The sequence below is a fragment of the Hyperolius riggenbachi genome, chromosome 2, assembly GCF_040937935.1.
Source record: "Hyperolius riggenbachi isolate aHypRig1 chromosome 2, aHypRig1.pri, whole genome shotgun sequence".
Classification (NCBI taxonomy): Eukaryota; Metazoa; Chordata; class Amphibia; order Anura; family Hyperoliidae; genus Hyperolius; species Hyperolius riggenbachi.
The window spans coordinates 417,876,098-417,899,029 of NC_090647.1; the positions used below are offsets into that span (position 1 = coordinate 417,876,098).

The 22,932-nt window shown below is 43.1% G+C and overlaps 1 protein-coding gene across 2 annotated transcripts in view; it reads left to right on the top strand.

Moving 5' to 3' along the window:
* Positions 1–11,873, top strand: part of SRPX (sushi repeat containing protein X-linked) — a 196,877-nt gene extending 185,004 nt beyond the window's left edge. For both annotated transcript variants that reach the window (XM_068269881.1, XM_068269882.1), the window contains one exon: positions 8,956–11,873. In XM_068269881.1, the coding sequence (XP_068125982.1) occupies positions 8,956–9,136 (181 nt within the window). In that variant the 3' untranslated portion in view covers positions 9,137–11,873. The remainder of the gene's footprint in view (positions 1–8,955) is intronic.
* The last annotated feature ends 11,059 nt before the right edge of the window (positions 11,874–22,932 follow it).

Consider the following 22,932-nt stretch of genomic DNA (forward strand, 5'->3'; position numbering starts at 1 on the left):
GTATTCCTAATTCTGCTTCTGTTTTAAAATTGAAGTTTATGCAACTGCTTTGTTGACAAAAATGAGTCATGAGTAGCTTGAACTCTCATACTCAGTGTTTGCAAATGTCATCACCATTTGAAAACAGTATATATTAACCACTGTAGAAGCAGTGTGGGACCACACCATAACACATTATTGAAGAAGAAACTGGCAGCACTATAGCTTGTTAACTATCTAGATCAGGGGTCTAGTCCTGGAAAAAGAGGTGAGTGGACTCACCCTAAAAACCTCTAAATAAAAAAATGGGTGTGGTTAAGCATAGCGTGGGCGTGGTCACGGGCGGGGCCAAATATACATGGCCTTAGCAGTGGTATAAAAGTTCTGCCAGGGGATGTTTGAGCTCTGTCGTAGTGTATCCCCAAAAAGTAGATGTAATATGACAACATTTCACCAAAAATACGCATAATCTGGCAGAGATTCTTCCAAAATACAGATAATATGGCAGTGGTTCCCCCAAAATAGACAATCTGGCAGCAGCAGTTCCCCCAACATATACATAATCTGGAAGCAGTTCCCCAAAATATGCGAAACCTGGCGGTGGATCACCCAAAATAGGTAGCCAGGTGTATAGATGTCCTCAGAATAGGTGGCCAGGTGTATAGATATTTCTAGAATAGGTGGCCAGGTGTATAGATATTCCCAGAATAGGTGGCCAGGTGTATAGATATTCCCAGAATAGGTGGCCAGGTGTATAGCTGTCCACAGAATAGGTATCCAGGTCTATAGGTGTCCCCAGTATATGTAACCAGGTGTTCAGGTGTCCCCAGTATAGCCAGGTATATAGGTGTCCGAGGTATATGTAGCGAGGTGTATAGGTGTCCCCAGTATATGTAGCCAGGTGTATAGGTGTCCCCAGTATATGTAGCCAGGTGTATAGGTGTCCCCAGTATATGTAGCCAGGTGTATAGGTGCCCCCAGTATAGCCAGGTGTATAGGTGTCCCCAGTATATGTAGCCAGGTGTATAGGTGTCCCCAGTATATGTAGCCAGGTGTGTAGGTACCCCCAGTATAGCCAGATGTATAGGTGTCCCCAGTATATGTAGCCAGGTGTATAGGTGTCCCCAGTATAGCCAGTCTATAGGCATCCCCAGAATAGGTAGCCAGGATTCCCCCCAGCAGGAGGGGAGCAGCGCAGTGGAGAGGAGCATTGTGCAGAGCAGTGGGGAAGGACGGACATCTCCCCCCCTTCCCTCACCTTGGGGCTCCTCTTCCTGGCTCTCCCCTCCAGAACATTTGCGGCGGTGGCTGGCAGTAGGCATCAGTGGGCGGGACTTACCTCCTCCTCGTTCCGGCGAGTTGAAGCTGTGCGTGCCGCTAGTCTGGTCTAGTGAAGACCAGAGCAGCGGCACGCACAGCTTCAACTCGCTGAAACAGGAGGAAGAAAGTCCCGCCCACTGATGCTATACCTATTCCTTAAAAAGGGGGTGGGAAGGAATTATGCATTATAGATCAGGGCCCCACTTTTTACTATGTTAAGCACACTTACTGTAAGTTTGATTATTGTAGACTGAGACTCCCATTTCAAATTTCCAGCTAGGACCAGGGCCGGGCCGAGGCAGAGGCTGGAGAGGCTCCAGCCTCAGGGCGCAGTGTAGGAGGGGGCGCACAATTCATTCAGCTGTCATTCCCAATTGTGTTTGAAGCAGAAAGAAATAAGAAAAGGGGATATATGACAGTGACTGCAAGCCAGATAACTAGATATTAAGGTGTTGGGGAGGTTGTGGGCCCTGTGGCGCCTCTTAGTCTAATAACAATCAGTGTGTGACGGCTGGGGTGGGAGGGATGGGGGGGCACACTTTGGTGTCTCAGCCTTGGGTGCTGAAGGACCTTGTCCCGCCTCTGGCTAGGACAATAGTTTTTATTAGTGTATACAGATCAAGTATGTAAAATAACATTTGCTAAATTCCTTGCAATGCATAGGGCTAACCAGGTTAGCATTTATGTTTCCTTATCTCTTCTCTTTTCTTCCCCACCCCTCAAGTCCCCTCCCCCTTTCTATTTTAAATCTGAATTATAAAATAATGTTGGATTGTTGTCATCTAAACCAATTACAATCCAGACCTTAATAACCATTAAGACCCCAAATTTCATCTCTTCAATGATGTGTGTGTTAGGCCCTGTGAATCTTTGAGGTTGTTGTATGTGTATGTTATGGCCAAAACCAGAAATCGACCAATGGGAATTGACCGGCCATTTCTAGAAATGGCCAATTTGACGTCGGCCAAAGTGCAAAATGCTGGGAATTTCTGACATTGGCCAGCCAGTTTGCAAAATGGCCAAAGTCCAAAACGCACAAATCCCCGAACATCCTGTGTCCTGTCCAGCACCATGAATGGCACTCGGAACTTCCTCTCTGCTCTGAAAGATACAACATAATAATTTTTTTTAAAGAAAAGCATTTCTTAGTTACAGCTGATACAAATCCTGCAATAAATCTGCAGTGTGTCTACATCCTGCTTTCTTGGGAGCAGACATATTGTTAACATCCTGTGCTTTTACATTTGCTGCTCTGCTGTGGCAGTCAGGTGACACAGAGGAGAGATCAAATTACAGTAGTGATTAGTCACAGCTGAGGGGGGGGGGGCATGGATGGGTGTGCTTTGCTTGGGCGCTTTGCATGGCTGGGGGTGCTTTGCATGGCTGAGGCTTTGCATGGTCTGGGGGGGCTTTGCATGGCGGGGGGGGGTCTTTGCTGGGCGCTTTGCATGGCTGGGGGTGCTTTGCTGGGCACTTTGCTTGGCTGTGGGGGCTTTGCATGGCTGTGGGGGGGGGGGGGCTTTGCATGGCTGTGGGGGGCTTTGCATGGCTGGGAGGTCTTTGCTAAGTGTTTTGCATGGCTTTGGGTGCTTTGCTGGGGGGCTTTGCATGGCTGGGGGGGTCTTTGCTGGTTGTTTTGCATGGCTGGAAATGCTTTGCTGCACACTTTGCATGGTGTGTGTGGGGGGGGGGGGGAGGGGGCGGCTTTGCATGGCTGGGGGTGGGCTTTGCTGTGTGCCTTCTAGGCTGGGGGTGCTTTGCTGGAGGCTGCCTGCGCTACTCAGACCTCCGGTCAGGGCGAGAGAGTCAAAGCAGCACACACGCTACCCGCCCGGACCCATACACTTCATATGCGGAAGTGATCAATGACGTCACTTCTCCATAGAAGTATTTGAGTCCTGCGGGTCGTGTGTGAGCTGCTATGCCTCTCCCTGCCTCCCCGGTCCGGTCGCCCTGATCGGAGGTGTAAATAGCGGGAGAGGAGCGGGAGAGGAGCGGTGAGCGGGGCTTCCTGGCGGTGGGGAGAGGAGAGCAGCTGGTGGCGGGGATTGGTGAAGGAAACTTCGGGACTTGGCCAGCCACCTTAAAGGGACTCCAAGCAGTAAATAAATACAAAATCTGAACTTACCTGGGGCTTTCTCCAGCCCACCGTAGGTCGGGAGGTCCCTCGGCATCTCTCGGCTCCTCTCCCAGGCCCTGCTCAGAGATGGCTCCTGGCAACACTGGGACCGAGTGTCGGGCTCCCTCTTCCGGAAAGATGACGTCAGTCGTCACCACCCCGGCCACCTCCCATCATCACGGTGGCCGGCGTGACAGTACTGCGCATGTGCGATTAAACCGCGCATGCGCAGTACTGTCTCACCGGCCGCCTTGATGACGCGAGGCGGCCGGCGTGCTGACGACGCCGACTCTAAGTGCCAATGCGTTCTGGCCGGCCAAAGTCCGCAATTCATGCCCGTTTTGTATATTGGCAGAATCAGCCGGCCATTTCGCATTTTGACCGGCCAGAACCCGAAGTGGCCAGACTTAGGATTCTGGCCATAACATATACCATATATCAAATATGTTTTTTCTCTTTTTGTACAGTTTAGATTGTCCACCAGATATTTTAATTTACACGTTATGTTTATGCTTTCTCATGTTAGGACATCTGAAACGGAAAAAAATATTATTTTTTTTATATACAGTATATACCTAAGTAGAGGGGAGGCTCTGGATACCACAGTGTCATCCCAGTGCTCGCTCCGTCCTGTCATTCCTGCACCATTACCAGTAAAAGCTATTCGACCTGCTAGATCTTCAGCTTTTCTTGTACAACCTTCGGAAGTGCTTGCATCTCTGAGTACTTCTGAAGACGAGCACATCCGTATTGCGCACGCACAAGTCTTGGCTGGCGCATGCACAGGATGGATGCACTGATCTTCGGAATTACTCAGGAACACGGGTACTTTCAAAGGTTGCATAAACAGTGCCAAAGACCAGAAGAAGGGTTAACTTGAAACGGGATGCCACATAAATGGCGGCACAGAGCGCAGACTGAGAAGGTAAAGAGAGCCATTCCTCTACATATCCTATATAATAAAACCCTTGTCCCTGTGTCCGTGCATTGTGACTGGTGCGCTTCTGTGGCCACTGGACAGACAGTGGAGGGGGGAGCGATGTAATAACAGAGCAGGACATTTAGGCGCAGCCGGCGCCACCATAGACCGTGATAGGAATTGCGGCTATAGCGGTGCGCACTGAGTAACTTTGTCGCCGTCAGAAGACAGAGCTGAAATTACATTCAACACACTGTAATTAGTAACAATAGCTGGAAGCCGAATTACATCATTCCCCACTATCCACGTGGACCTGGAGGGGGAATAGTATTTAACACGGCCAGGACTTGTGCAGCAGCGGATCAGCCATATACCGCCTGTATCCTGCGCCCAAGTTTCCCGGCGGCCAGTTATCTCGTATTCGCAGAGGGGGAATGGTCATGTGTGGAGGGGTGACAGGTGTGCGTAGATGTCTGAGCTGGTGTGCATGCTCACATGTAGGTCGCGGTACGTGTTGGACGCAGCCATTTGTGAATTGCAGGGGTGTCATGGCCAAGGCCTAGAGCCCATTTTTCAACAGGCAGGTTTATTAATTAGTGTATGCATGAAATTAACTTTATTTTCTTTAGACTTGCTTTAAAGTGAACCTTAAGTCAGAAAAAAAATGATTTTTACTCACCTGGGGCTTCTACCAGCCCCCTGCAGCAGTCCTGTGCCCTTGCAGCCACTCACTAATCCTCTGGTCCCCCGCTGCCAGCTAGTTTCGTTTTTGCCAACAGGCCCGTCAGGACTGGCCACGCATAGCTTTTTCCGCATTCCCGACTGTAATTAGCGCTATTGCGGGCCGCAATGCGTACAAAAATACGCGTTGCCGCCTTACGACCGTATAGATATGCGCAACGCGTATTTTTGTACGCATTGCGGCCCGCAATATCGCTAATTACAGTCGTGAATGCGGAAAAAGCTACGCGTGGCCAGTTCTGACGGGCCTGTCGGCAAAAACGAAACTAGCTGGCAGCGGGGGACCAGAGGATTAGTGAGTGGCTGCGAGGGCACAGGACTGCTGCAGGGGCGGCTGGTAGAAGCCCCAGGTGAGTAAAACTCATTTTTTTCTGGCTTAAGTGTCCCTTTAAAGTTTCTGTTTATGGAAAAATACAGAGTATTCCTAATGCGAAAGGGGTAAGCCCCCAAATAAATATTGTTGAATTATTAAAATAGCTTCTAGCTGAACCTACAGTAACTACTGGCTGTAAATAATCTCTCAGGATACAAGTAAATTATTGAGGATGTGTAAATTATTGACATTTTCACTGGACAAATTAAATATTTCCAGGTATAGTTAAAGAATGTGTATAATTTTACTATATAAAATACATGTGTGAATCCTTTAATACTAGTAGATACATACACACACACACACACACACACACACACACACACACACACACACACACACACACACACACACACACACACACACACACACACACACACACACACACACACACACACACACACACACACACACACACACACACACACACACACACACACACACACACACACACACACACACATATTAAGCTGTTGCTTCAAGTGCAGAAAGTTAGATAATACAGTTATAGAATCTGTTTGAACTCGTTTATAAAACATCTTGAACATCATGACCCTGACCTTAACCCATACAAGTCAAACTAATATGTCTGTATACTACTATGTTCTCTTCTGTCCCAGTGGTCCTCTTTAGCTCCGCTATTTGGAGGGGTCTGGAGCTTTGGCCATGTCCCCTCTTCCCATATGACTTTACTCTAGCCTATGCATTGGTGTAGATGCCACAAGATGACATCATAGTCAAGTACATGCATGTGCACTTCCACAACCCAGAATTGCAGGCAAATAATGCTGCTGTGGCTCAGGAGAACCTTTGTCTTAGAAACTGACACAAGAGAGCAATACTTTAGACTGCCACTAATACAACCTCACTGTTAGTTTTACTGTCTTGGGCCAAGTCAGGTATGCATTAAAGAGTACCTGTAGTGGAGAGGAGTTTCATCCTGTTAAAGGAAGCATTTGTTATGAATTATCTGTGTTATTTCAACCTGTTCTCATAGTTAATTAAAAAGGCAGTCTTCTTGTAATTCTACCACTTGGTTTTGCCCCAAAGCTTTCCCTCTACCCTAGTCAAATAGTGAGAACTCATGTGTCTACAAATCTGGTCTGTATTTATTAAAAATGTCCTTGCCTATGTCATGTCACATAATAGAATAGTTGTTGGAAGGGTAGTTAATTAGCATTTGTGCTACTGTAATGCATACATCTTCAGGAATCTTTTTTTGTCTTTTATATAAATCTTGCTGCATGAGCTTGCAATTGCCCGAACACTATTTTGTTACCGTACTCCTTCAGCAATCTTAGATATTGTCTGTTATAACCCAGGTAAGGTTTGTAGTCTTTCACCCATTGGACTTCTGGGAGACCTTCCCTGATTAATTCTTTACAGATCCCCTATGCTAGGCTAATGCGCACAGACTAGAACCTGCCTTGTGCTCATTGACACCTACTTTATGTCCTTTACCATAACTGATCACAAAGAGGAAATAAATATACTGCAAAGGGCCCAAGTGCCACGATTTCGCCGTGGCAGTTCCATTTTGGAGCCCCCTTCACGGTATCACATGCAGTGTGCATTTATCACGGTAGAGGAGACTAGTCCCGCCCTCCTCGCAGAGCAGGAGAATCTGGCCAATAGCAGCAGCAGCTTCCCACCAGCCAGTTTTGTTGCTGCTGTGGCCATCTAAGAAAAGGAGGGAGGGGCATTTTTTGAAAGAATCCCCACGCTGTACTCTGCACTGGAAACATGTGCAGAGACAGCCAGATTCAATGCTGATGACCCGTGCACAGTGTTGCTGAGATCCCCTGGGATTTGTAACACAGACAGCCTGTCTCCACGTGCTGCAGACCAGATGAGAGTGACGCTGTCCAGCTGGGTGAGCTGCCTGATTACCTTTTCACACACTGGTGAGTCATTTATTTTAGGGCAGCACACTGTCACTGAATTCTAGGGGGGGGGGGGGTGTCTTTCAGACATCGGATGGGATGGCTCTGCATGTCCTTTCCCTGCTCAGAATGTCATTGTCCCTTTCATTCCACAGTGCATGAAATGAGTGTATATAGGGCAATTCTCACCTCCTTTCTATAGTCCTGCCATTAAAAAAACAAATTCTTGTAGAATAAATAGTATGATGCAGGCCCTATAGAGCATTCAGGGCTACAGCCATTGGGTTGCCTTTTGGATCATTTTTCGTTGGTTTTACAGAGGTCAGACTCAGTGCAGATTACCCGGAATGATCCTGTTTTTATCCCTTGTAAACAGTAGGAGGAGTCTGGGTGAATTGGGGATGCAGGAGATGTGGAGGCAGCAGGCAGAGTATTATTAGAAGGAAGTCGGTGTGTGAGTCTTCAGTGCACTCAGGCTGGCCTGCAGAGTGTAGTGCTGCTGCATTTAACTAAATTACTTGCTTTTCCTATTAAGAAATTCACATGGCGACTAATGTTTATATTGTACATGACAAGGACTGTGCAGCTCTGAGATGTCAGCACTTTACTAAATCAATGGAACAGATCTTTGTGTGTTATTCCTAAACCAGCAACTTGCCTTAAAGGAACAGATGCACACAGTTTCCACAACGCTGAGATAGGATTTGTTTTAGGGCCTATTTCCATTAGCATGTTGCATTCTGCTTCAGTTTTTCTGGGTCCAGATTTCTGGATGTGGCTTTCAATCACTGTATGGGAAACAGATGCATGATGCAGAAATCTGCAACATGCCATCCCCTAGTTCCCAATTGTCCCTCTTTGGGAACCCTGTCCCTTATTTGTCCCTCTTGCAGGACTGATGTACAGATCTTTGTAAATGTATGTATGTTTCTACTGAAAAATATGTTTAATTGAGTCTAAACTTTATTCCCGTCCTCTAAATTGATGCCTTATTTTCAAATGCTAATATGAAGCAAAATGGATCAGTATGGGAAGGACCAGTGTGGTTTGAGTTATAAAACAACATATTTTTCTTTTGAACTCTTTATGGTGTGTGTGACTAGGGGTGTGTTGGGGGCATGATTAGGGATGTGGCAGGGCGTGGCTTAAGTGTGCCTTTTTCTCATCTCAAAAAGTTGGGAGGTATGACACTGTATTGCTGTCATCATCCGGTTAATGGCCAAGTCCAGTAAAAGAACAAAACATTTGCAAAACAGAATAGTTTTCTGTTCAATATTTAACTCGTATTTCTATAATCCATTCTAATAGATTGCTCTGAGCAGTTGCTCTACTTTTGCTCGTTTTCTTTGCACCTGCACAGGAAACACAATAGCTCCATTAGCTCTGGAATGTTCTTCCCTCCCCCCCCCCCCCCCCCCCCCGGTTATATAGAACACAAGAGGTGCCCCTGCAATTTTCTTCTTTGACTTTGTGGCTTGTAATTCAAGGAGACAAATGGCGTTGCTTGAACTGGACATTTTTGTCTATGTTCCGGAACAGAAAAGGTGACCAGTAGAAGCATCCCTATCAGAATCACCCTAGAAACATTGCTTGTAACTCGTGTGTTATCTCTTGTCCATAGATTACTTATACGAATCCCTGAAAACCGGTATCAGATGGTGGTTTTGGACAAGCATGGGGTAGACAAGGAGCGGTACACGATGCCTATTAACAACTCAGACCTCTTTACACTAATTGATACCTTCCCAATGCGGAGAGACGAGATGAAGTTTCAAGCTGAAGTTGGACACGCCTGTAACTGATGGACACATTTGATGGATATACTGAGTAGTCATGTTGCTGCATACACCATGTTCCTGATGTACAGATTATCATGAACGTTTTTTGTAAATGTTTTTGTGCTTTATATCCCTTAGGAAGCCAATGATCACTACTTCTTTTGAAAGCTAGCAAAACTAAATGCTTAAAGGCCCATGCACACTATAAATCTTGTACACTGAAATGATTTTACGTATAGTTTCAGATGGCAGTTTTGATTGAAATGATTGCCAAACCAACATGTTGTTCTGCTTTCAGCTAGAGTAGAGTAGAATGTACTGCACAATGGAGAAAGAAGGGAAGGTAAGTGAGGGCGGACTAGATAAAGAGTATAAAAATGGCGCCGCATTAAGCTACATTATATAACTATTTAGCGTTGTCAGGGTTAAAAAATGGCGCATGGCCCATTGCAATGCATAAGTGTAAAAAATGTTGCGGTAAATGTCATAAACGATACCAATACTATTTAGTGTTTCCTGCTCGTTCGGTAATTTATATAAACTATATAAGTGCTATTTATGCTTTACTGCCATTCCATGTTAAAACGGTTATTATCGTTTAATAAAGCGTACGGAAACTTTTAATGATAAACAATATTTAATCACGCTTCCATCAGCTCTCTCAGTAATAAATGAAAGTGGTAACATTGTACCTAATTGTATGTTAAGCCTTTGGCTGGGCAATAGAAGCTATAATAATGAACCAACAGGAATGCGGGAACCCTGCGAGACTCTGCAGAGCCAAGACAGGCAGGCAGAGGAACCGGCAACAGGTCCGTGTAGAGTGGAGGAGAGCCGGGGGATGGGCTGGGCAGGGACAGGATGGAGGAGAAGGAGGAGGCGGGATGGCAGTGCTGCGGGTGCTGGAGCTGTACAGCGGGATAGGCAGCATGCACTGCGGCCTGACAGGTAACACAATGGAACACCGAGCCATGCATACAGCATACATAAAACGATAAATACCGTTTTAATGCACTTTCACGGCTGCCTTGTGCGCCATTTTTACCTGTGTTTGTGCTAAAAATGTGCTCGATATCTCTCTAAAACAAGATTTTGCAGGTTCATATATAATCACTAAAACCATAAAGATCGTTTTGAATGAAATAACATGAGATTTAAAGGTATGGCTTAAAACAATAAATAGCGCTTTAATGCACTTTATCGGCGGCACCATGCACCATTTTTTCACCCGCGCCATTTTTCACTGTACCCAGTGAGCAGGCGCTGGGGCCAACCACCATGCAAACTGTAAATAGCGGGCACTATGCAAACATCGGTTATTTGTAGCCCCATTATGCATATTGGATGGCCCTGGTGCCCGCTATTTTATTGTGTTCCTCAGGTCAGAGGTCACCACATTTCCCCCTATGGCGGCACCCAAACTTCCATGGCATCCCAGGAGCACACATTTCCTGCCACCCATGCTGCAGGGCATAGTTTTCAAGCATGTTTTTAAAATGTTCTCAGAGGACATTGGGGGACACCTGTAGTTTTTTTTTTTAGAAAAAATGTGCTTGAAACAATCACAAAAGATAATTTTGGGCAATCTTATGTATTTAGATAAAGTGGACCTGTCAGATTTCTCATTGTTTGTAACCAGTCACTGCTGCTATTAGAAAGCCTAAACTGAGATGGAGGATAAAAAAGTAACTATTCGTTATTCCCTACTAAAGGTGCAATTTTTCTGTCTGACTTGCTTTTTATACGTTTGGATTCACTGAATCAGAACCAGAGTGCAGATCAGCTGATTCTACTGGCTGCAAGCATGGTCCAGGCATGTGACTCAGAAACTACTGAAGCCAAAGTATACGGATGGCAACCAGCCAAATTACATTTATTAATGAAGGGAAATAAAATAACATCCTTCATATTCCTCTCAGTTTAGACTTCTTTTAAATAGGGACCTTGGGAAATTCACCTTAATTCTTCAGGGACCCATATATATATATATATATATATATATATATATATATATATATACAGTATAACAGTGATATACATGTATTTAAAAACTGCAGCAGTCACGAGAATGTCTCACCTTGGTCATTCCATTGAACCTTATGAAGCTTTATGCTTGCAGCTGTTAGAAATGACAGGATGACTGATGCTAAATTTGCAGCAGCCATACAGGAGGAAGTTGTGTAAACAGCAATGAAAGTAAATACAAATGTATGCAGTTCTCAAGGTCAAATAACAGATCAGGGTTGCCAACTGTCTTTTGATGGACAATCTGTTAAAATGGCTGCAAATTAGGTGTCCCTTTAAGACAGGTGTCCATCATAAAGACATAATTACCTCTGTCACGGGGAGTGCCTGAAAAGCCTTAATCTGAATAGCCAACTATACATAAATAAAAGACAAATAATATATGTTTTCAGTCTCAGTAATATATGTTTTAATAAACTGAATATGTAACTTATTTAGCAAAAACGTTTAGAATGAAAAAGGGAGTTTTAATTTTGAAACCAAATGCAACCTTATTGTTTTCAAATGAACAGATCTGCTGTTATATGATGGACGTCTGTCCTTATGCAGTTTCTCTCTGGCCACACAGCCTTATCTGTATAGCATTTAAGTGATGCTACCTAATGCTTTATGTACAGTTCTTCAAGAAAATTAAACAAGTTGTTTTACATTTTAAATCTTTGTACAATTTTGGGACACATTTTTATATCATGTATAATATTACAAAAAAGTTTATTAATAAAATATTTTGCAGATGTATCGTTGTAGATTGCATTATGAAAACAATGTATTTGTTTGTTAAAAAAAACAAAAATATAGCTATGTGCTGAAGGAAAACCATAAGGCTAGCTTTACCCTATGGTGTTGCGTACCCTGTGAAAACAAAATCGCACTGCAACAGTGGGGAAAGTTGCATTGCACAGTACTCATGTGATGCCATTCGCACTGTACAGTGTACAGTTCATAGACAGTATGCTTCCCTGCAACTGTAAATGTGCACATTGTCTGGTACCACACAGCATCCCTCGTGTTATCCTAACATATTTTGCTAACACGCCAATGTGAACATACTATTACAATATAATTGCCTCCCATTTGCCATGTGTTATTTTGTCCGATGCAATGCACCACAACGTTTCAGTGTAAAGGTGCTCTATCTCTCTAAAACAAGATTTTGTAGGTTAATATATAATCACTAAAATCATAATGATCGTTTTGAATGAAATAATATGAGATTTAAAGAAATGGCTTAAAACAATGCAGAACATCTGTTTGATCATTTTTCAACTTGGGTGCCTCATACTAACCCCAAGGCAGGGAAATTGAACCACTATCATGAAAAAATGGCTTTTTTATGTGTCTTTGAGAACAACTGTGAAAAAGTATAAATAATTTGATGAAACGGTTTGGGTGGTTCCTTAAGACTTAATGTGGTGTTATTGAATGATACAACCTTATTTTTGAGTCAGGTGACAATAGTGTTTTGGTCACAATCAGCAGCAGCAGGGGTGTTGTACTCCTCAGTGCACCAAGTCTGGCTCATTTACAGGATCTTCTCAAAAAATTAGCATATTGTGACAAAGTTTATTATTTTCTGTAATGTACTGATAAACATTAGACTTTCATATATTTTAGATTCAAATACACTCAACTGAAGTAGTTAAAGCCTTTTATTGTTTTAATATGGATGATTTGGGCATACAGCTCATGAAAACCCCAAATTCCTATCTCAAAAAATTAGCATATTTCATCCGACCAATAAAAGAAAAGTGTTTTTAAAACAAAAAAAAAGTCAACCTTCACATAATTATGTTCTGTTAATGCACTCAATACTTGGTTGGGAATCCTTTTGCAGAAATGACTGCTTCAATGCGGCGTGGCATGGAGGCAATCAGCCTGTGGCACTGCTCAGGTGTTATGGAGGCCCAGGATGCTTCGATAGCGGCCTTAAGCTCACCCAGAGTGTTGGGTCTTGCGTCTCTCAACTTTCTCTTCACAATATCCCACAGATTCTCTATGGGGTTCAGGTCAGGAGAGTTGGCACGCCAATTGAGCACAGTAATACCATGGTCAGTAAACCATTTACCAGTGGTTTTGGCACTGTGAGCAGGTGCCAGGTCGTGCTGAAAAATGAAATCTTCATCTCCATAAAGCTTTTCAGCAGATGGAAGCATGAACCCACTTTTGAACCAGAAACAGCGACAGAAGTGCCTGACCTGGGCTACAGAGAAGCAGCACTGGACTGTTGCTCAGTGGTCCAAAGTACTTTTTTCGGATGAAAGCAACTTTTACATGTCATTCGGAAATCAATGTGCCAGAGTCTGGAGGAAGACTGGGGAGAGGGAAATGCCAAAATGCCTGAAGTCCAGTGTCAAGTACCCACAGTCAGTGATGGTCTGGGGTGCCATGTCTGCTGCTGGTGTTGGTCCACTGTGTTTTATCAAGGGCAGGGTCAATGCAGATAGCTATCAGGAGATTTTGGAGCACTTCATGCTTCCATCCGCTGAAAAGCTTTATGGAGATGAAGATTTCATTTTTCAGCATGACCTGGCACCTGCTCACAGTGCCAAAACCACTGGTAAATGGTTTACTGACCATGGTATTACTGTGCTCAATTGGCGTGCCAACTCTCCTGACCTGAACCCCATAGAGAATCTGTGGGATATTGTGAAGAGAAAGTTGAGAGACGCAAGACCCAACACTCTGGGTGAGCTTAAGGCCGCTATCGAAGCATCCTGGGCCTCCATAACACCTGAGCAGTGCCACAGGCTGATTGCCTCCATGCCACGCCGCATTGAAGCAGTCATTTCTGCAAAGGGATTCCCGACCAAGTATTGAGTGCATAACTGAACATAATTATGTGAAGGTTGACTTTTTTTGTTTTAAAAACACTTTTCTTTTATTGGTCGGATGAAATATGCTAATTTTTTGAGATAGGAATTTGGGGTTTTCATGAACTGTATGCCAAAATCATCAATATTAAAACAATAAAAGGCTTGAACTACTTCAGTTGTGTGTATTTGAATCTAAAATATATGAAAGTCTAATGTTTATCAGTACATTACAGAAAATAATGAACTTTATTACAATATGCTAATTTTTTGAGAAGATCCTGTATATGTTGTGAGATGGTCCACACTATTCAAGTCATAAAGTGAAAATAAAACTGAAATTATCTATGACACCTTTAGGTGCCGTGGATCCGTGTACATGGCTGAGGCATACCGTGTGCAGGTGTCATTGCAGTTCATGTACAGGCCATGAAAATGTGCCATTGCAAGTGAAAGACTGTGCTTGTTTATTCTGGATCTTAGTGAAAATCAGGGTCACTAGGGCACCACCATGATGTCAGTGTGAAGCTCTAAAGTCAGGAATAGTAGTGATGGTATTTGATATTTGCAAATGTTTTATTTTTGCAAAATACAGTTTCTCTTTTAAAAACGTTTTGATATGCACTCTTGTGAAGGTCCAGAGGAGTGCATATACTTTCTGTTCAAAATCAGGGGAAATGGGCCCATTAACTGGGACCAGCAGAAACTTCTTTGCATCCTGTTTTAGGTACATAGTAATTAACTACTGTGAGAAATGTAAGGAACGGCTGTTGTTATACAGTTCTAAACAGGTGTTGTTGTTTTTTGTGAACCCCGCTAATGCCTTCCTACAAATAGAGAACAGTACATTTTCAGTTGATGCACATTTTGTTTCAACTTTGTATGTAGTTTGGAATTTGGCCGATCCAAATCTGCAGCAACTGCATTAAATTTGCTCAATGCCAAGCCAGAAAAGTAACATCTCATTGTTCATTTCCAACTATGGCCAATTTACTGTATATATATTTTTTGAATAGTATGGGATAAAGTTTTGCAAAATATGTCAGGTTACTACTGCTTTTTACAATGGAAATCCCTCTGCCCCACAGAGTGCACTGTTGTGCCCCCCTCATCTGTCCATGATACAGCTCTATAGACTCGATTTTAGGAAGAACATGGACTGTTTTCAGAATACATTTTACATTTCAATTGCAACTAGTTTGACCGATTTGTGATAATCTTGCAATACTTTTCAGCTGTAAGTTTTGAGAACATTTTATCTTTCTGTATATCTTAAATTCTTTCCTCAGTATACCCTTCAATATGCCCTTAGGGCTCTTTTCCACTAGCAATCGCTAGCATTTGCGCTAAACGTTAGCGATTGCGATTCAGCAAAGTCCTAATTTTTCCAGGCGATTGCGATTTTGCAATGCACTGCATAGCAAAATTGCATCAAAAAATCGCTCCGTGGCGCGATTGAGCTTTAGGAAAAAACAAATTGTGGTAGTGGAAAATACCTACAGCGATTCCTATGTTATTATGCAAACCATAGCGATTTAAAAATCACTAGCGATTTGCGATTTTGAGATTCAGCATCCAAATCGCAGCTAGTGGAAAATGGCCCTTAAATAGCAAAACACATACTTTTCAAATCCCGTTTTTAGGGATTTGAACTCTGCAATGATGGAAACCAGTACATTTCAAAAGTAATATTTTATTCAAGAAAACAATATTTATAATTTTCATAGAGCTACAATCAAATTCAACTTCAGCATTCTCATTCAAAGAAGTTTTGTAAAATAACAAACAGTCAATTTTAGGACACATCATTCTAAGCCTAAGAGGATTATGGCTATCTCATTTCTAGAAAAGCAAAATACTGTACATCTATAGAATTGTGCTGCTAAGACATATGCAAATGAAGTAGTAAGCATGTGTATATACAGTATACTAGTTCACCCTCCCAAATGAATAGGGGACTATACCATCACTTTCAGAATTGTTATCATGTATGCAGCCGTTCCAGAGAGAGAACTGAGTCAGTCACATGACCCAGAGATCTGTGTGCAAAGGGTTAAGCTGCCAGCAGAGTGGGAATTTTCTCTTCTGCACAGAGCTGTCACCTGACCCCTTTCATTTCATCTCTTTGCTCCCTCCTGTGGAAAACAAGAAGGAGGTGGGCAGGGGTCAGCTTTGAGCTCACCAAGACTAGCTGTCTGGTGATTCCTTCCAGCTTCTCATTGACTAATTCCTACAGTGATGTTGGGATGAGCAAGAGTTGGGATAGAGCGCATACTCTTATTCAATATAACTAAGCTGCATATGAAATGCGCACAGGAAATCGGCATTGTAAACTCAGAAAGCCAGGTAATACAAAAATGCATAAAGCAAAAATGATTTATACGCAATGCACAACACTTTGTGAATTGCAATTTCTGATATTCCACACAATAAGTGTTTGAAAACACTCCAAAAATGTAACGGAATGCTTACTTTTTAAATGGGTGACTTGAATGCTGATTATCAATGTTAAATGAAAATGATAAAAAAAACATATTTAATGATTGATTAATTTGTTTAAAGATCAGAAACAGTTCATTGTTGTAAGAAACCTTAGGCCATATGCAATTCACTTTTTCACCACAGTTTTCTCATAGGTGATATTTTCACAACTTGTCATAAAATGCGTTTTTCAGCCACCAGCAAGCAAAAACATAACCAAAATAAATTTGATAGTACTTTTTTTTAACAACTTTTGGGTACTTTTTCAATTCTAAAATGCTGAAAATTTAGTTAAAAGAGAAGATGAAAATTATCTCCTAGGAGATAACTCAGGTGAAAAAATTAATTGCATATGGGCCCTTATGCTTATAATTTAGTAATCCTTTAAAATGACTGCACAATTTATTTTCCATACATTGTATACAATAAATATTCTGTACATTGAAAATTGTTTCTACCGCCTCAATATAAAACAATATACCTGTCTTTCTGAAATGCTTAGACTATTTCATATTATACATTTTTAATTTTATTATAAACTATTTTGTTTTTTGCAGCGCTCTGATAAATATACTTCAGTGCAAAACAGTCAATCTGCCAGAACACAAGCAGATAATGCAGTCCCTATACCGGTTGAGTTGACCAACAATCGTTGCAAACTGACTCTGTTGATACTTCTAGTTTTATTCAAAATACATTAAAAAAAATTGCATGTGGTGACAAAGCTATATAGGCTGGGAATAATTATAAACCTGGCAAGGTCGGCATCTCCAATGGAGGGAGTCCCGGCTGCCAGGGGCTGGTGAAAAGCCCCAGGTAAGTAGATCTCTTTTTCTTTCATCCTTCGGACATTTCCTTTACAGCACATACACACATAAAATGCAACTGCCATTTGGCATTCTCACTGCAGTGATTGGTTGCTCATTCCTCTTGTTTCATTGGTGCTGAGTGTTTCAAAGGCAGACTGCTCAGGCTACATTCACAGTGGTGCGTTGTGGAGCAGCATAACGCCTGCTGTGTAACGCCATGTTGCTGCACTGCAAAGCACCACCTATGCAACATTACACAGTTTGATGGGTGCGTGTGGCATCATAATGCACTGCATGTAGTGGGTTAAAGAGAACCCGAAGTGGGTTTGAAGAATATTATTTGCATACAGAGGCTGGATCTGCCTATACAGCCCAGCCTCTGTTGCTATCCCAAACCCCCCTAAGGTCCCCCTGCACTCTGCAATCCCTCATAAATCACAGCCACGCTGCTGACAAACAGCTTGTCAGAGCTGGCTGTGTTTATCTCTATAGTGTCAGTCTGCTGCTCTCCCCGCCTCCTGCAGAACTCCAGTCCCCGCCTGCATACTTCCCTCCCTGCTGATTGGAGGGAAGGGACGGGGGCAGGGACCAGAGCTATGCAGGAGGAGGGGGAGCAGCTGAGACTGACACTACAGATGTAAACACAGCCTCACAGCACGGCTGTGATTTATGAGGGATTGCAGAGTGCAGGGGGACCTTAGTGGGGTTTGGGATAGCAACAGAGACTGGGCTGTATAGGCAGATCCAGCCTCTGTATGCAGATAACATTTTTTAAACACACCTCGGGTTCTCTTTAACAGTAACAGTGAAACATACTTTTCATTGACTATGCTGCACTGCAGTGTCTGGATAGTGTACTGGTTAAGGGCTCTGCCTCTGACACAGGAGACCTGGGTTTGAATTACGGTTCTTCCTGTTCAGTAAGCCAGCGCCTAGTCAGTTAGGAGACCTTGAGCAAGACTCTCTAACACTGCTACTACCTACAGAGTGTGCCCTAGTGGCTGCAGCACTGACACTTTCAGTCCGCCAGGATAAAAGCACAATGTAAATGTTCTGTGTCTTGTCTTGTATGTGGCACCGCCTACCTTGCTGTTACAGGGAATGCAACACCCACTGTGAACCTAGCCTTATCGATGTCCTATAGACTGAATTCTACAATTATTCCCAGTTTATACAGCGTTGTCTTGTCACTAGACTCACTACATGCAAGCTTTGCTTTTTTGTATTTTGAATAAAACTGCAAGTTTGTTTTGAATCTTTTTGCAGTGAGTGCTGGTCATATAAAATAGTCTATATACATATAGATATCACTTGGACCTATGTAATGCTTTCATAAAGCATTACCACAGATCAATTTTTCTATCTGTAATCTGGTATACAAAATTAGCTAAAAAAAATTAGAATGGACATCAAATATTATGCCTTCAGGAATGTTGTCATAATTTAATTAAAAATAAATCTCTAAACTAGAAGGCTTTTGGAATATCACATGTACACATCATATACCTGCTTAAATGGACCATTCAGTAATTATAAACCCTAATTTCAATGTAGTACCTCTATTCTTTTATTCTGTTAACCGATTATGCTGAAGTAGTACGCCAGCCATAAAAGTAAGACCCTCTACTAGGTTTGTATTTCCTGTTTGTGTACACTTTAAGGGTACCTGAAGTGAGAGGTATATGGTGGCTGCCCTCTTCATTCTTTAATAAACATTGTCAGTCGCCTGGCTGTCATGCTGAACTTACCTGAAACAAGCATGCAACCAGTGGCATCAAACCAGAGTCAAAGAATCTGATCTGCATACTAATTCTGTGACTTATAGTATTGCAGGCAGAGCATCAGCAAAGATGTCAGGCAACTGGCATTGTTTAATAGTAAAAGAAAATGGCAGCTTCTGTATACCTCTCACTTAAAGGTTCCCTACCAACGGAAGTGAAAGGAACTCTTAAAGTACACCTGAAGTGAGAGGAATATGGAGGCTGCCATTTGTATTTCCTTTTATTTATTTATATTTATTTCCGTTTAAACAATACCAGTTGCCTGGCAGTCCTGTCCTTTAGCTGCAGTAGTGTCTGAATAAAACTCCTGAAACAAGCATGCGGCTAATCTAGTCAGATTTCAGTCAGAAACATCTGATCGGCATGCTTGTTCAAGGGTCTGTGGCTAAAAGTATTGGAGGCAGAGAGGATCAGCAGGACAAGCAGGCAATTTGAATTGTTTAAAAGGAAATACATTTGTCAGCCCCCACATCCCTTTCAGTTCAGGTGTGCTTTAATAATGGCACAGCCAGCAGTACAAATCCTGACAAAAAGTTTTAGGCCTTGTTCACACTAGCTGATCCTTGATACAATAGAGAGTATAATGCATAGCATGAACCAGCTCAGTACACGTCTGGGCAGTGGCTGGATGGTGTAATGGTTAAGTGCTCTACCTCTGACACAGGAGACCAGGGTTCGAATCTCGGCTCTGCCTGTTCAGTAAGCCAACACCTATTCAGTAGGAGACCTTAGGCAAGTCTCCCTAACACTGCTACTGCCTATAGAGCGCGCCCTAGTGGCTGCTGCTCTGGCGCTTTGAGTCCGCCAGGAGAAAAGCGCGATATAAATGTTATTTGTCTTGTCTTGTCTTGGGTCTGCGGTTAGACTGTTTCCAATTACCAGAGTGGACAGCAGTGGAGCAATGAACACAATGAAAGGGAAAGGGGCTGTGTGGATCCCTTCATACATGTCGAATGTGTCCAGTTATGTCCACTGTTATCACAGCACACAAACCTGACAGGTATGATTTTTTTAACACAGCATATGTGTTGCCATTCATACAACAGAATGTCATGCCAACACTCCTGAGTGCAGCAGACACTGCAGTGGCCCTCGGAGCAGTACTGCATGTCTGCACTATATGGATACACTGCCATTCCAGGCAGAAAGTGTGAACCAAGCCTCAAGTTTCTGCATTCTTTTTGTTTTGTTTTTTCCTGCTTCACCTGCTTTTTCATCTGCTGTCTCCACCAGACATATTCCCACTTACGTCATGTCCACAATGTGACAGCTAGCTACACAGGAAGTCTCAATGAAGAACAGAAGTACAATACAAAAAGCTCTTCCCTCTTTATCCTAGAAGGTGTTCACTAGAGTCCCGTATCACCATACCAAAGAACAGTAAATATTTGCATTAGTAGTATAAAGTATTTCATCGATAATATTTTGGAATGGGAAAGTTTTAGGATACTTGGTATGTCCAATGAGCCAATAGTTATCCGGCATATTCCCGTTTCTTAGAGCCCTCACACACTGCTGATTTTCGAAGCGCATGCATTTTGCCAATCTCAAGGTCACCATGATTAATAGCATAACACAGTAATCACTGTGCCCTGTACAGAGAAGGCCCGCTGACTCCCTGTCAGCGAAAAAACTAAACTAGCTGGTGGCGGGGGACCGGAGGCTCCGTGAGTGACTGTGAGGGCACAGGAGGGGCTGGTAGAAGACTCAGGAAAGTAAAACTGATTTTTTATTCCTGGCTTAAACGTCCCTTTAAAAAGAAGTGAAAATCGCGATCGCAGGCCAATGTGTGGAAGGGCCCTAATAATTCAGCATTGTTCATTCTTTAGATTCAGTTAAGGTTAAATCTTTAATCTCTACATTGTAAGCCCGCGAGGGCAAGGGCAGGGACCTCTCCCTCTGTTTCCTGTTCTGTGCATTTTATAAAATGAATCATCAGTATTGGTGATGTTTTTCAAACTACACATCAGTTTTATATATATATATATATATATATATATATATATATATATATATATATATGTATATATATATATATATATATACTTGTATCACTAGTTGTCCAGATTGTATAGTATGTTGAGCTGCTCATGTATCTATGTATCTCTGCTCCCCATTGTTGTTTTTGTACATTGTACAGCACTACAGAAGGTGTTGGCACTATATAAATAAAAATAATAATTCTTTAGTTAGTGCTATATAGACATATTCTAGCTAGAGACATACCAGGTATGGGAATCCTGTGAACTAGACCTTTGTAAGCGAACAGGCTGCATCACAAGCTTAACTATATAAATCAACGTTGGTTGTGCTAAACAATCAATAAAACAAGGGAATCAAGTGAGCAGGACAGATTGATCCAGGAGTTCAGAATGGCAGTGTTCATAAACAGGGCAGCCATCAGGGGGGGGCAACTGACACTGCAGTGAGGGGCACCGGGCTTCTGGGGTCCCTGGACCCCCCAAAAGCGCTGGAAGGGCTGGCTGCGGGCCTGTGGCTCACTAACTAGCATACTGGGCCACCACCTATACCTGGCTATCTATACTGGGGCTGGAACCACCTATACCTAGCTACCTACTCTGGGGCACCACCTATACCTGGCTACCTATACTGGGGCACCCCCTATACTTGACTACTTATACTGGGGCGCCTATAGCTTGCAACCTATACTGGGAGCACCTGTACCTGGCTAACCTATACTGGTGCACCATCCATACCAGGCTACCTATACTGGGGGAAACTATACCAGGCTACCTATACCGGGGCACCACCTACAGCTGGCTACTTATACTGGGGGCACCTATGCCTGGATACCTATACCGGGGGCACCTATACCTGGCTAGGGCAGGGGGATGAGCTGAGACAGAAGAGGACAAGAGATAACACAGGGGGATAAAAGAAGCACAGGGGGAACAGAGGCGGACAAAAGAGGCACATTGAGAAAAGAGATGAGACGGGACCATGAGGTCACACAGAGGGACACAAAAGAGGCACAAACTGAGGTGAGACAGGGGGACAAAAGAGGCACAGGAAGAAAAGAGGAGGACAAAAGAGAAAGGATAAAGGATAAGAACGGACCTACAAGTCCCTATCTCATTTGTTAACTGGACACTACCTGTATTTTGCTAGTATTTGGCTCCACCCACAACATGCTATGGTCACGCCCACTTTTTGCCGCATCACGCTGTGCATGCCGTTATCTTCAGTGTCTGAGCCATGCACATTTTTCGTCACAGCGCACTTCGCACAGGGGCACTCGGGTGGCTAGTGGACGGGCACAGAAACCAGTGGGTGGGCCCAGGGAGGGGGGGTCCAGGCTTGTTGATGTGTGAGGGGCCCCAAAATTTCTAATGACGGCCCTGAAACAACATGTTTTAGGTAGACATTCTGCAGTCCTTTAATACAAACCAGCTTCCTATCATCAGTTCAACTATTCTGCAGGAGAGATACAGCATCCATTTACACTGTTCTACAAAGTGCTTCAGAGAATAAAGACATATTGAATATACTGTCATTGTCTATCCTCTTCCACTATAAAAATCACTGTTTAAAAGTGGGTGGGATAACTGGTGCCAGTGGTGGAACAGTCTGGATCCTATACAGTACAGTAATGATACCGGTATATTTCACTTTTTTCTCAACATTTTTGTTTGTACTTTTTCCTCATAAAAAGACAGCAAACATACACTTACATTAAAGGGACACCGAGCAGTGCAGAAACTATGGAAAGATGCATATCATTTTAAAGCTCTCTTTCTCCTTTTTCCAATGATATATAAACCGCCGCCCTAAGCCTTTTAGTTTTCGCTATTTTCGCGCTCGAAATTGCCACGGCCGCGATTTCCATTGCGAAAATAGAGAAAACTAAAAGGCTTAGGGTGGCGGTTTATGTGTGTCGCCAGAAAGAGGAGAAA